This window comes from Morus notabilis, unplaced genomic scaffold (genome assembly GCF_000414095.1).
Source record: "Morus notabilis unplaced genomic scaffold, ASM41409v2 Scaffold1008, whole genome shotgun sequence".
NCBI lineage: Eukaryota > Viridiplantae > Streptophyta > Magnoliopsida > Rosales > Moraceae > Morus > Morus notabilis.
This window is the reverse complement of record NW_010367831.1, coordinates 224,044-236,973: the sequence shown is the minus strand read 5'-3', so window position 1 is coordinate 236,973 and position 12,930 is coordinate 224,044. Positions and strand designations below refer to the sequence as shown.

Sequence of the window (12,930 nt, the reverse complement as noted above, 5' to 3'; positions counted from 1 at the left end):
TACTTCTCCCCCCTTTTTCTCTGAAGATTGTCTTTTTGACATCTAGGATTGTCATTGCTCTCTACACGCTGTCGGTTTAATTCTATCGCAGTTTGGTTGTTCCAAGATCAAAATTCTAAAGCCTAAGCAACCAAGTAAGAATATCCTCCGTAAATAACGAATAGCAGGGCTCATATCGTGGGAATACAAGAATGTTATTAATACAAATGAATCTGATATTTCAATGTCAGTACAATGGAATGTTATAGTTCTCTCGAAAGCATCATGATGGTGATGCTGATGACGACCAAGAACAAACTTAGAACTCGAACCGCATAAAAGCACAAAACCCTCCAAAGTATAACTCTTATACGTAATGTTCGTACGAAAAGAGTTAAGAAAAGAAAGCTATCTAGCCAGCAATCTTATAGCTAGGATTGACTAGATTATCCAGGCCAGATACCACTTGGATTGATTCTATCACATCACCAACCTTAAGATCTGCTAACAAATCTTCGTTTTCTGTCACATAACCAAACACAGCGTACCGTCCATCCAATATGTTGGCATTACTGGGAGTTAGTTCACTCTCTTTCAGTAGCCAAAATACCTGGCTAGAGGCAGAATTGTTCTCAAATTCCTGAAAATAATTTATGTGATGATTAGAGGGGGAAAAAAAAAAACGAGAGAGAAAACAGCACAATCTTGTGTCACCGTCGGATCTGATTGATGAAAACTTAATAAACGCAGAGAAAATACTCTTGAAAATCAAATTCTTACTTCTCTAGCCATGGCCATTGTTCCAAATGCATTAAACGGAAGCTTTGTTTGAGCCTTGTATAGACCAAGCTCCTGTCAGAAACTCTTGTTTAGAAGTGAAATCAAAGAAATGCAAGCAAATACAGGTTTAAACAGTGGAAAGAAAAAGGTTTTAATGCTAAATGAAAAAAAAAAAAGGCTTGACAGGATCATCAGAGGGAAATGAATGATATCTTTTTTCCTGGAGAGAGAGAGAGAGATTACTTCCAGAGTTTCTCCATAGAAAGGTACTTTCTCCCCTTCCACCATGATTTCTAATGGTATTGTCCTGGTCTTCTCGGTACTGGGATCAATAAAACCCTCCGCAGGACCTTCAGGATCGCCAGTTTGAACCACAAAACCATCAGCTGCAGCAAAGCAAAGAAAATCTATAAGCCTGTTTTTCTTGCAACCGTTGTTAGATTGGAATTGAATATCTATACAAAATAGAAAAACAGAAAAGCGTCACTATAAGAAAATTCTCATTTCTCAAGATGACCAGAGAAGTTAGAATCTTTGGTGAATAAGCGCTATCAACAAAGAAGGATCTGAAATATCACCTCTTTGGATTTCCATGCCATTATAAAAGCGTCTTTGCACCAAGTCTATGAAATTCCCAGCAGTAACAGGTGCATTATAACCATCTAGAACTATACGGAAGACACACTCATCTAGATTAGGATTGTCCTTAACCTTGACCTTCATATCCACAGTTGCTCTCCCCTTCAATAGTGGCAGGTTTTGGTATTCTTCGGGCACCTCATAGGGGAAGCCGTCCACCATATCCTCTTCAACACTGCAGAAACCCAATGCGCCAGGAAGATCTCAGCTGCAGTCAATGACAAGGGTATATATGAGGACACATTATCTTAAGAGGGGCCAACTTTTCTAAGTCCTTTCCATCTTCTATGTTAACAAATAGGATGCAGTCCTTATAAGCCATTAATTCGTAACCCTTCCATCATTCAACTACTGCAACAGCTTTCCATGCAGGATGCTGTTACAGCACTACTTTTCCATGCTGGACAATTTTTTGACACCAACAAGCATTACACTCTTCAATGAAGTCTGGGATTGCTCTAATAAAAAGTTCAGAGTTTTCCTTCGGAGGCAAAAGTCCTGCCTAATTTGCGTCAATCAAGATGGATAACCCTGAAAGGATATGGCTTTGGAAGTAATAAAAATTGGCTGACCCCACGTACAACAAGTTGAAGTGGTGTTGGATGGTATTGTCTTGTATTCACTTGTCAACATGAAGTTGCAGGCTTAAATAAAACAGGAAGATCAGTGTTTATGAGGAAATGAGGGATGATTATGTTGTAACTAGTACATCACTAGTTGGTTATCTTCTCGGAAAAAGAGCCTTAAACAGGTGGAAGACAATAACTGTCCTGAAATTCTTGTTAATGTAGGATAACTATCCAAATATGGTACTAGTAAAGGTCATTGAACTTGTACAAGTCAGAACCCCGCAGTATGGATTTTACTCTACCTAAAAAGGTTGCAAAATGTTAAATATTATTCTTCCTGCGGACTCTTGATCAGGAGGTCAGCTTAATCCTATAAGGCCAACCCTCAGTATTCAATAACTGAACAGTTGATTAATATGCTCACCCGCTAACATATTGAAGTAGCTCCTTCTGTTTTGGCGCCACTGCGTCCCTCTCCCTATTCTCTGCAATCTGTTGGAGCTCTTCAATTCCGGTTTCTAGCTTGTCAAGAAGTTCAATTCCATGTTGCTTCTTTGATTCAGCTAATCCCGATACAATCAAATTCTTCCCCTGCTTGAGGGACCGAGAAGCCTGCCTCACATTCTAAACACGCAAATTCTGATCACGTTATCACGTGTTTAGACTTCCTTGAACACATAAGAGTTGCATAAAAAAGGAAACTAAAACATTATCAAACACAAGAAAAGGTCTTATTGTCTTACCCTCTCAACGGAATCAAGTGCTTTGACTCCGGAAACCTTGAGACTTTCGGTTATATCTTCAAGTGGCTTCTGTACTTCCCTAATTGCTTTGTTATTAATAGGCAGAGCATATCTCAGCAATGCCCCTGGATCCTTTATAGGTGGACCAGAGATTAATACAGAAACATCAGAAAATGCCTGGTTAGCAGCGTAGGCATTGCCTGACCAACCCAATGCAGGAACTCCGGTCATCAATCCAACCGCTAAAGCTACAGTAATTGCACATTCCTTCAAGGAGAATTTTTTCCCTTTCTGCCCAAATAAGCAAAAACTCTTGATGAGCTCTATTTGCACATTGCAGTCTAATTTTCACTTAGAAGTTAGAATACCCAATTTTCCTAATATCCATTTCTAAAGCTTGTTGCCCACAAAGAGAAATTAACAGGTCTTAATTTAATTGAACAAAAAAAAATCCTCAAACAAGAAACTGAGCTTGTAGACATTATGTGCATACCCAAGCAGTTGACTTTACATAGACTTGTAAAAAAAAAAAGAGGGGAAAAATCAGATTTTGTCACAAAAAACGCATAAATTTCAAAAAATGAACAAAACCCAGACCAAAAAAAAAAAAAAAAGAAAGTCAGACCTGTTCATTGTGGAGGTGAGACTGTGGCGGGATTTGGGAAGAACAGCGAATACCCAGTTGCCTGAAGGAAGAGTTGTTGAGAGTATTGGTCTTTAAGAGGCGAAAACAATTGGTGGGTGTTAATCCAAGTTTTGGGGTGGTAGCGGTAATGGGTGAGGCAAAATGGTGGCAGGAGATCATGGACGACATTTTTGCTCTTTTACTGAATCTTCTTAAGAAGGCAGATGTTATAACATCAGTTGGTGTCACATGAAAACAAGGAGAGAGAAAACATATGATATGATATGAGGCTCTGCTGCTGCTGATGTGAGAGCGATACTGCGATAGAGAAGGAAAAGGGAATTGGATGATTGATGAGTAGAGGATAAGGTTGCGGTGTGGGGTTGGTCGGGTTTTTTAAGACGGACCTTGCAAGTTAGTCATCATCCTCATGCTCTGGATAAGATGTAAGTTACGTTTTCACCTTCATTTTTCACATTTTTTTTTTTCGGGTGTTTTGGAAAATAAATAAATACATGGATAAATTAATAAAGGTTGGAAATGATAATTTTGATATTTTCAAAAGTTTTAACCGCTTCAGGAGTGTTTTAGGGATGTTTATTTTTTTATTTGTCTATAATTTTAAATTATAATTTATAATTTTTTATAATATTTTTTTTTTTACTAAGAATAATTTTAAATCATAATTTTAATTTTTAATTTTAAATGGATGAATTAAACGTAGTAGGCATTTAAATAATAAAAAAGATGAGTAGTATTTACTCAAAACAATACCACTGCAATTAGGAGAAATGGTAGGAAATAGGCCAATATGAAAAGCTTAAGAAAGTATATAGGTTAACTTTTAGTTATAGAAATTAATAGGTCATAACTTGTCAAGTTATGGTTCATAACCAGATAAGTTATGGACAAATTTATCAAGTTATGGTTCATAGCCAGACAAGTTATGGATAAAAACCGGGAATAACTTCTTAAGTTATGGTTCATAACTAGACAAGTTATAGATGAAAACAGTAATTTAACCTATTTATTAACTTATGTAAATTATTAACGTATTAATTTTAATTGATCTCAAGTTTTAGCCTATTTATCTGGGGAGAAATTAATGGCCATTGTGATGAAAGCCCAATAAAGATGTCAAACTCCAAGCCCGGCTCATTGCTCATGGAGGGTGCATGGGCCTCGCAACTCACCGCCATGCGCCATAGGCCTTGGGTGAATAAGAGTAGTCTTATTTTCAGAATTTGGTATTCAAACTCATTACTTTTGTTAATGTACTACAAAGGAATAAGAGTTTGATATTCAAACATACTACTTTTGTTAATTTACAAAAAGGAATGCTTTTTTTAGTAAGGGATTATAAAATTCATTTTCTTTCTTAAAGATTATAAGTTTCTCTCCTCATTTTCTTCTTTAACTACTATTATCATTATTTTTCGGTAAATCATCTTGAGAGATAAACTTTTTTTTTTTTTTTTGCTGGCCCAATTAGCATAACCACAAAAAGTAGGCACACAAGACATTGAACTAAAGAAACTCAAAACAGCTAAACTTTAATATATAATCAACGAAAGCAGTATCTCATCCGGGTTTATAGAAATCTATCTACAATTTCCAAGAATGGAAATCAAAATCTAAAACCCCATATATCCCCACCAAAAAAAAAAAAAAAAAAAAAAAAACCCAAAAAAAAAAAAAAAAAAAAAACAACCTATCAGAATAATGCAAAAAGAATGATCCTAAATCCTAACAAAACTGTAACCAAATATTGAAATAGTAGCAGAATTAGCCCACTGCTTATCAGGCCGTTTCGATTTGTGCATTGGCTGATCAGACCGTTTCGATTTGTAAGTTGGTGTTGGTAGAGAGCTCCAATTCACTTTGTTTTGAACCTTTGCCGTCACCGTGTTTTGGTGTATACCTGCAGTAGACGGCGTACAAGATGAGTTGAATAGCTCCGGAAATTGCACCTAGACCATTGCTCACCTGCAAAAACATACATTAAATGTTATATATATACACATTTAACTAAGATTAAAATACTGGATTTTTTTATGGGAGATTGGAGTAATTATTACCAGCACATAGATATCGAACTTGATAAGGGCATAAGCAGTCCAAACGGAACCATTGAGGAAGTTGGCCAAAGAAAGATAAAAGGGCATGTATTCCACACTCTTGTTCACGATAACCTTTTTCTGTTGACCAAAAGCAAATCATAAGATTAGAAGGTAAATTTTGAAAAAAAAAAATTCAAATTAATTTCAAGATCGCAAAAAATATGAAATCTGATCAAGGGTATTTTTAGAATTTAGAAGTAGTACTTACCATGATGGTAAGAGGAGAAAAGTACATCAAGATGTTGAGAATGTCACAGAAAATCCCAACAAATAGAGACCTCGTCTTAGTGTCGTTGAATAGCAACAGGCCCAACAGAACAACAGCGATAAAGAAGAGAACTTCACCAGCAAGCCAATAGGCCACCTTTTTCTGAACCAACAAAACAAAAATCAGATTTAAATCATAAAAACAAATGAATAAAGAAATTAATCAATTATATCCGCCAATATTCAAAGAAAATTTTGAGTACTTACACGTCCATCTTTCTTGGCGTAGATAAAGAAAATGCCCAAATAAATGAGCTCGAAAACTAACCCAACAGAGTTAATGGTGACAACAAGAAGGCTGTCAGGATGAACAAATGGCATTCCATAGAAGATCCACAGCATACAGTTGAGCACTGTTGCTAGATAAGGATCGGGCTTGAATTCCTCCACTGACTTCTTCTTTATGATCCGATAGAATGTGGGGCTGCAAAATTTAGAAAAAAAAAATCATGTTATTATAAAGGCACACACACACACACACACACATATATATATATATACATATACACAACTTGTAGTATTTAAGTTGCTAGGCATATATACTAGACAATTTGGAACGATCGTTATGATGACAAAAATATTATATTTATGTTCTGTTATTAGTGTGTGTGTGTGTGTGTCATTATATAAGTTTTTATAATTGATGGTACTTGCTGGTAGTCAATGATGTGTCATGCAAATTGAATTTATGCAGGAAAAATATCCTAACATTGTGCAACAATTGAAAATGTGTGTGTTAGTTTTGACTATTTTTAGAGAGAGTTGGTGCGACGAGAGTTCGGAAAACTTGCATAATTAAGATAGACACACATACATTATCGTGGACTGCCCATTAAACACATACATATAAGTCACTATCAATTATTATCAAGAAAATTCTCAGGAAAAAAAAAAAAAAAAAAAAAAACTATCACGAAGAAATAATTGAGTTAAAAATATAGGATTTGGCCTATTATTATTACAAATCAAACACAAATAAATAACCTCTTTTTTCTGATTTTTCACTATTTAAGTGAAAGAGGATAAAATTAAAAACGTGAAGAAAATTGATATTCCAGAATAGGAAAAATAATAAATCAATGGTGGGGATCTGTTTGTGAATCAAAGTGGTCAGTATGATCTAAAACGCAGCTATTTGACACAAACATAATGATGATCAAGCGATGGATTAAAAGTGATCATTCAATCGAGCATAGCGGGAAAGTTAATTAAGATCTGGAAAAAAAAAAAGAAACTTTCCAAATATAAAGCAAAACAATAATTAATAATTCAACAGAGAGAGAGAGAGAGAGATTACACTGGAGAAATAAACAGTCCGAAGGAGATGACATTCCCTGCGCAGAGATGAGCAAAAAAAAAAACATAATCAATATAAGATCTTATACATTTAGAAATATTTAACTCAAACGAATAAAATCATAATTATAATATTACAAGACAGTGCATACATATTATTTATATATATATATATATATATCTTTTAGAATCGTCTCCATGTATAGGATTTAAAAACAGAAGAAGAACAAGAATACTTGGAAAAATATTTTTTAGAAGAACACTTGAATATAACTGTCAGAGCAAAACAATTTACACCAACAAAAGAAACGATAGTATAAGAACGTGGTAGAATCCAAAGCAGAAAAAAAAAATACCGATCGATAATCAAAGAAAAACAAAATTCAAACACTATTTGGCGTAAAAAAAAGATCAAATAGACGCCATAACTAGGGTTTTGTAGCAGAAGTACTGACCAATGATACCGACGACAGTGCGAGCAGCGTCAGCGGAGAGCACCATCTTCGACGCTTAGAGAGAGAGAGAGAGAGAGAGAGAGAGAGAGAAAGTAGAGCGAGAGTATCTCAATAGAAAGTAATGAGAAAAGATCACAGATGACCCCCTATATATACTTGTGTGTTGTGAGTGAACTTTCTAATAAGGATATCGACTTTGATAATTGATAATCTCTAGTTCGAATTTCATTTTATTTTATCTCTTCGTTTTGGATATTATGATCAAGGTTTTATCTCACAATTAACTGAATTAGGGAAAATATTTTGATTTTCGAGTGATTAAAAAGCTTTGAAATTTGAATTTTTTTTAAAAAAAACTCTCTTTTTCTCTCTCTTCTCTATCTCTCTATAACAGATTTTTGCATGATACGAATTCACGTTGGATCCAAGTCCCCCGAGGCTCCGCCACTTGCTCGTTCAGGTTGTTATGGGACGTTCCACATTTGGCCTCCAATTCTTCCCTATTTACCAACTCTACCCTTCCCTCTTGATCACTATCTCACGTCATAAATCATATTTATATTTTAATTTTGATGATCATCATCTGATCACTATCTCAACTTATATGTTTATATGCAACGAAAGATTGATTACGATAAAGTCAAAACATAATATATTAGAGTCTGATGCAGTGTATTTTTACTTTTAAGGGAATTTCGTAGACATAAAGTGACCCAATCGTGACTTGGTCTCCTTTTTTTTTTTTTTTTTAAATTATTAAAAAATTATTATCTTTCTGAAAAATATATTTTGAATATTAGATTTTATAGGTGTATAATTTAGCCTCACCTTAAGTAATTAACTAAGATTAATTAATTTATCCTCTCCTTAACTAATTAAAAAGATTTACCCTGCGTCTATTTTAAAGTATACTTTTAAAACTACGTACTTTTTTGCATGGTGGGGTGCCTATATATTTCCATATTTTAGCAAGAGACAAGGTAATCCTTTCACTAAACGAAAAAAGTTATTTAATTCCTTATTTTAGCAAGAGACAAAGTAATCCTTTCACTAAACGAAAAAAGTTATTTAATTCATTGAAACTAAAGTAACAATCCTGATGCTTCAGAATATTATAATTCACGGGTTTTAATAAATGTTACTTGGGGGGTTTTTTTTTTTTAACAACGTTATTAACTAATAGGTAGTTTAGTTGTGGTAAAATATGCGAAGAGACATTTTCTATTTAATTATTTTCTGTGATTACTGGACTTAACTAACGACCCTTAAACGTCTTATTGCGGCTTATAATAACGAGGTTTTGGTTTCAACCTTTTTACCAAAATTCTATTAGTTAGCTGAGCGCCTAAAGCGTTGCGAGTAATGAAAATAAATCTAATATTTTCTGAAATAACTATTTTTATTTGTTGATTAATTAAAAAAATGTCAAAAGATCAATAATATATTTTAGTGCGTTTAGTTGATGGATTCGTGTCATGATTCAAAAGTTTTTGGTTGTTGTAAAATCAAAAGACATCTATGTCCACTTTCATTTTGATTAGCGCAAAAGCCAAAAAGGATTGTGGGCAATTTTCTTCCGTATTGGAAATCAAATTATAATCAAATAGAGTCCGATATATCTTATATACATACATAATACATATATATATATATATATATGATTCCTGAAGACTTTGAAATAATTGGGTATGGTTTGTTAGGGATACCCGATATGCATAAGCTCAGAGTCACAGGCACAAAAAACAAAAGTACACCTTTCTTAATTATCCAAAAAAAAATTAGACCTTTCTTAATTATCCAAAAAAAAAAAAAAAATTACACCTTTCTTCATCTTTTTCCATTTCGGCTAATGGAAAAGCTACACATTAAAAAGTAAGCTACCAACCGCACCGACTAAAAATTGAAAGTGAAAAAACACACTTTTACGCAATTTTGTTCTCTATTTCCTTAAAAGTAAGGATGGCATATACCATTGAAATATATGTCGCAGGCTAACGCCAAGCTTTTTGTTTGGAATTGTTACTCGTGGTTTCTCAAACCGGATTTTCAAAAATTTATCCTGAAGCGTTGTATTAATTAAATCACATAAATTAAAATTTAATATGATTATTATTTTATATTAATTTAATTACAAATAAATTAAAAAGAAAAAGAAGATTTTTATTATCGTTCAGACGTTAATTTTAAACTTCTTTAATACCGGCTTGAGCTTTTAAAATTTCAAAAACACTGTGATTTTTTCTCAACATTTCTCTAGATTAATATAAAGTCAAAAATGTGTAAACTTTTTAATGAGTTTCTCAATACATGATATAAATAAATAAATTATTTATTTATAATTATCACTCACTTTTTAAAAAAAATATGTGATATCTCTTATTAGCTTTTTTATTTTATTTTAATTCTTCCTCACTTTTTCTGAAAAATATTCGGTACCTTTTTTCTATATCAGAAACCTCACATTTCTATCTGTGCTTCAAATATCCGAGCAGTTCCTATTCTGAAACTTTCACTGTATGTGCCGTTACACGTCTTTTGTTTGGCCTTTTTGTGAGAAAACGTGCAACAACACGTTTCCTCACTCTCCTCTTTTTTTTATTTTTATTTTTTATTTGAGTATTAATGAGAAAGAAGAAAAAAAATTGAGAGTAAAATTTTTTTTTTCTCTTTTATAACAATTTAAAACAATTTTAAATTAATTTCAATATTAATTAATGGAATTAATTAATATATGTATTTAAAATTCTCAATTATAAATTAATTATCATAATCCAATATGATATATATATATATACAGTTTATATTAATCTTATGGAATCGTTGAGAGAAATTATAGATATTATAATTTTAAGTTCTAATAATTTTAATAATTAATTAACACCTTAATTAACATATTAAAATTATTAATTCTAAATTACTCCACTATAAATTTATAATTACACTTTTAAAATTATAAAACAATTATTTTTACGAAATTTGTGTTGTCCATTGATATAGTCTCTACATACAATTTAATCCTCCATAAACGGTTCATAATTAAAGCTAAGAATTTTCCGTTGACCTCTTTAATTATATTTTTCTCCATAAGTATCATTGATCCTCTAATGAATAATATATTTTATGATCCAATCATAAAATTGAGCGCTCTTATTATTCAAGCCTCGAATCAACATTTATGAGAACCATTCATCTACTTCATTATGAAGGAATGGATTTCATCTTGTAAATTAATATTCTCAGCTATTTATTTTACTATACTCTCAATATACCAAGACTTTGATACTATTCATATGTGTCATTACTCAATATATCAAAGAACATAATATCATAAATAGGAGTCTATTAATTACTCTGAATTAAGATTAATTTATATATGACCATCATTGATTAATATTGAATGCTCTATTTAATAACGGAATTTATTAGAAATTCATAATTAATCGCGTTCCGGTCCTATGTAATCATATTACATAGCCTCGTTCATTTCACCGATTCGAGTTTTCAGTTTTAAGTTTATATAGTAAAAAGCTCTCAGAAAATATCACATCTAACTTTTTCTGTTACAGTAAAAAGCTCTCATAAAATGTCACATCTCAGCTTGAATTGAAAACTCGAATCCGCGAGGTGAACAAGGCATTTCATTCCAATAATTTCATTATTAACAATATAGGATAAGATTAGTTCATTCAGAATGTAATGAACCGCACTAATAATTTTAAATTAAACATCCTAACTTTAATTTATAATTACGGACAAGTTTAGATTATTTTACTTCAAACATTATCCTCTGCATATAACACTTATATACAATGTTTAAAGTTACATGTAAAATAATCTAAGAATTTTTTATATTTATAAAACATCAATATTAAAAAATTCTTCATTCTATTAATAATCAACAAAAATATTTACATCTTATTTAATTTATGGACATATACCCCAACAGTTACCATATACAAACATGAAATTAATCATCTCTCCTGGGAAAATTTCAGATGATTCTAACTGGTTACTTGTTTTGGGCTCTAGATATTTACTTGTAGTACTTAAGTAATTAGGAGAAAACTTGATGACTGCCACATAAATTAGGCATGTTATGACTTATGATTTCCGCCGCTTCAATAGAGGGTTCGGATTTCAGCCGCCTCAAAGAATCAGTCAAAAGAATAGCAAAACATGTTTTATTTAAATTGATCTTACTAGTCAATGGTAATCTATCAGATTATCACCAGACCGGTAATCTAAAAAGCGTACGTGTAATCAACAGCAACCGTCGGCTGGGGAAAAGAAAATAAATACTTAAGAGTGTATAATTTAAGATTTTTATTCTTTATTTTTAATTAATGTCATTTTTAATTAAATAATTATATTAATTAAAAGTAAAAAATAAAAATTTAGACTCATATATTTTAAAGATAAGTTCGACAATTTTTTTCATTGATGGTTTGTTGTTGGTCACAGGTTGCTACTTGCTAGTAGAGATTATCACATATTCACCAGTAATCTGTCGTATTATTTTGACTTTCTTTAACAAATTTGACCCGTTAGCAGTCTAATGTCTTTCTTCGTCTCCGACTGCTAAAGAGTATATCTTCAAAATTAACTCTTGTAATCTATGACGATGGTCATCGGCGCCAATTGGAGTAATATGCTATATTAATGCTAGTAATCTATTAGATTATTTCCTAAATCCACATAAAAATAAGAATAAGAAAAAACAATCAGATTGGAAAAAATTACATCAGAAAAAAGAGCAAAAACAAAAACAAAAAATACAAAGAAAAGAATAAAAAAACAAATTACAAAAAATATATATATATATATATATCAAATCACAATATATGACACGTGATACTTTCTATGATATCGGGCTTGCCGCCAGGAAGTGGGGCCTGTTGCTTTTTTTTTTTGCCTTCTATAAATATCAAGTCTTTCAACTTGCGTAAAGTACATATGGTAATGAGTAATGTCTTAAATAGTAAAGCGTACATGAAACTTTTTCGGTGGAAAAGTGTAGGGAGAAGTTTAGGACGTGATTATAAGGTCCCACGAATTCTTCGCATTGAGTCATCATAACTAGTTGCATTGAGGATTAAACACTTCATTTTGACCTCAATAAAAATTAATAAATATTGAGATTCATTTCTCGAGCGCTTTCTATAGAACTTAAACTTTAGATCTCCCATCCACTAAACCATTTGGAAGTAAACCGAATACCACTAGGCTATCAAGTACACCTTGGTATATACATGAATTTTGGGCTACTTACTTAAGTATCGGAATGTGCATTATTGATGCTACACATATATTTTTGTCCTTTTTGATTATACATACATATTAGGATGCGAGCAAACAACAAATCACTCAGCCTATGTTTTATTAATAATAATAATAATAATAATAATAATAATAATAATAATATTATTATTATTATTATTAAATATAATAATAATAATA

The 12,930-nt window shown here is 31.9% G+C and overlaps 2 protein-coding genes across 2 annotated transcripts; both read right to left on the bottom strand.

The window, feature by feature from the left end:
* Positions 1 to 151: 151 nt before the first annotated feature.
* Positions 152 to 3,727, bottom strand: LOC21391791 (peptidyl-prolyl cis-trans isomerase CYP38, chloroplastic). The gene is made up of 7 exons (XM_024175627.1): positions 3,336 to 3,727; positions 2,711 to 3,001; positions 2,392 to 2,591; positions 1,338 to 1,573; positions 1,003 to 1,145; positions 760 to 831; positions 152 to 619 (listed from the first exon to the last, which is right to left on the bottom strand). The coding sequence occupies exons 1-7, from the start codon at positions 3,522 to 3,524 to the stop codon at positions 392 to 394; spliced, it is 1,359 nt and encodes a 452-aa protein (XP_024031395.1). The 5' UTR covers positions 3,525 to 3,727; the 3' UTR covers positions 152 to 391.
* Positions 3,728 to 5,106: 1,379 nt separating this feature from the next.
* Positions 5,107 to 7,605, bottom strand: LOC21391790 (bidirectional sugar transporter SWEET6b). Its single transcript, XM_010113461.2, has 6 exons — positions 7,474 to 7,605; positions 7,020 to 7,056; positions 5,930 to 6,146; positions 5,664 to 5,825; positions 5,414 to 5,533; positions 5,107 to 5,321 (listed from the first exon to the last, which is right to left on the bottom strand). The coding sequence occupies exons 1-6, from the start codon at positions 7,517 to 7,519 to the stop codon at positions 5,166 to 5,168; spliced, it is 738 nt and encodes a 245-aa protein (XP_010111763.1). The 5' UTR covers positions 7,520 to 7,605; the 3' UTR covers positions 5,107 to 5,165.
* Positions 7,606 to 12,930: the final 5,325 nt, after the last annotated feature.

Coding starts and splice junctions, on each gene's coding strand:
- LOC21391791 (XM_024175627.1), bottom strand. CDS start 3,524: ATGTCGTCCATGATCTCCTGCCACCATTTTGCCTCACCCATTACCGCT. Junction 3,002..3,335: donor CTCACCTCCACAATGAACAG/GTCTGACTTTCT, acceptor TTATTTGGGCAG/AAAGGGAAAAAATTCTCCTT. Junction 1,146..1,337: donor TGGCATGGAAATCCAAAGAG/GTGATATTTCAG, acceptor GCTTTGCTGCAG/CTGATGGTTTTGTGGTTCAA.
- LOC21391790 (XM_010113461.2), bottom strand. CDS start 7,519: ATGGTGCTCTCCGCTGACGCTGCTCGCACTGTCGTCGGTATCATTG. Junction 7,057..7,473: donor CACTGTCGTCGGTATCATTG/GTCAGTACTTCT, acceptor ATCTCTGCGCAG/GGAATGTCATCTCCTTCGGA. Junction 5,826..5,929: donor ACGCCAAGAAAGATGGACGT/GTAAGTACTCAA, acceptor TTGTTGGTTCAG/AAAAAGGTGGCCTATTGGCT.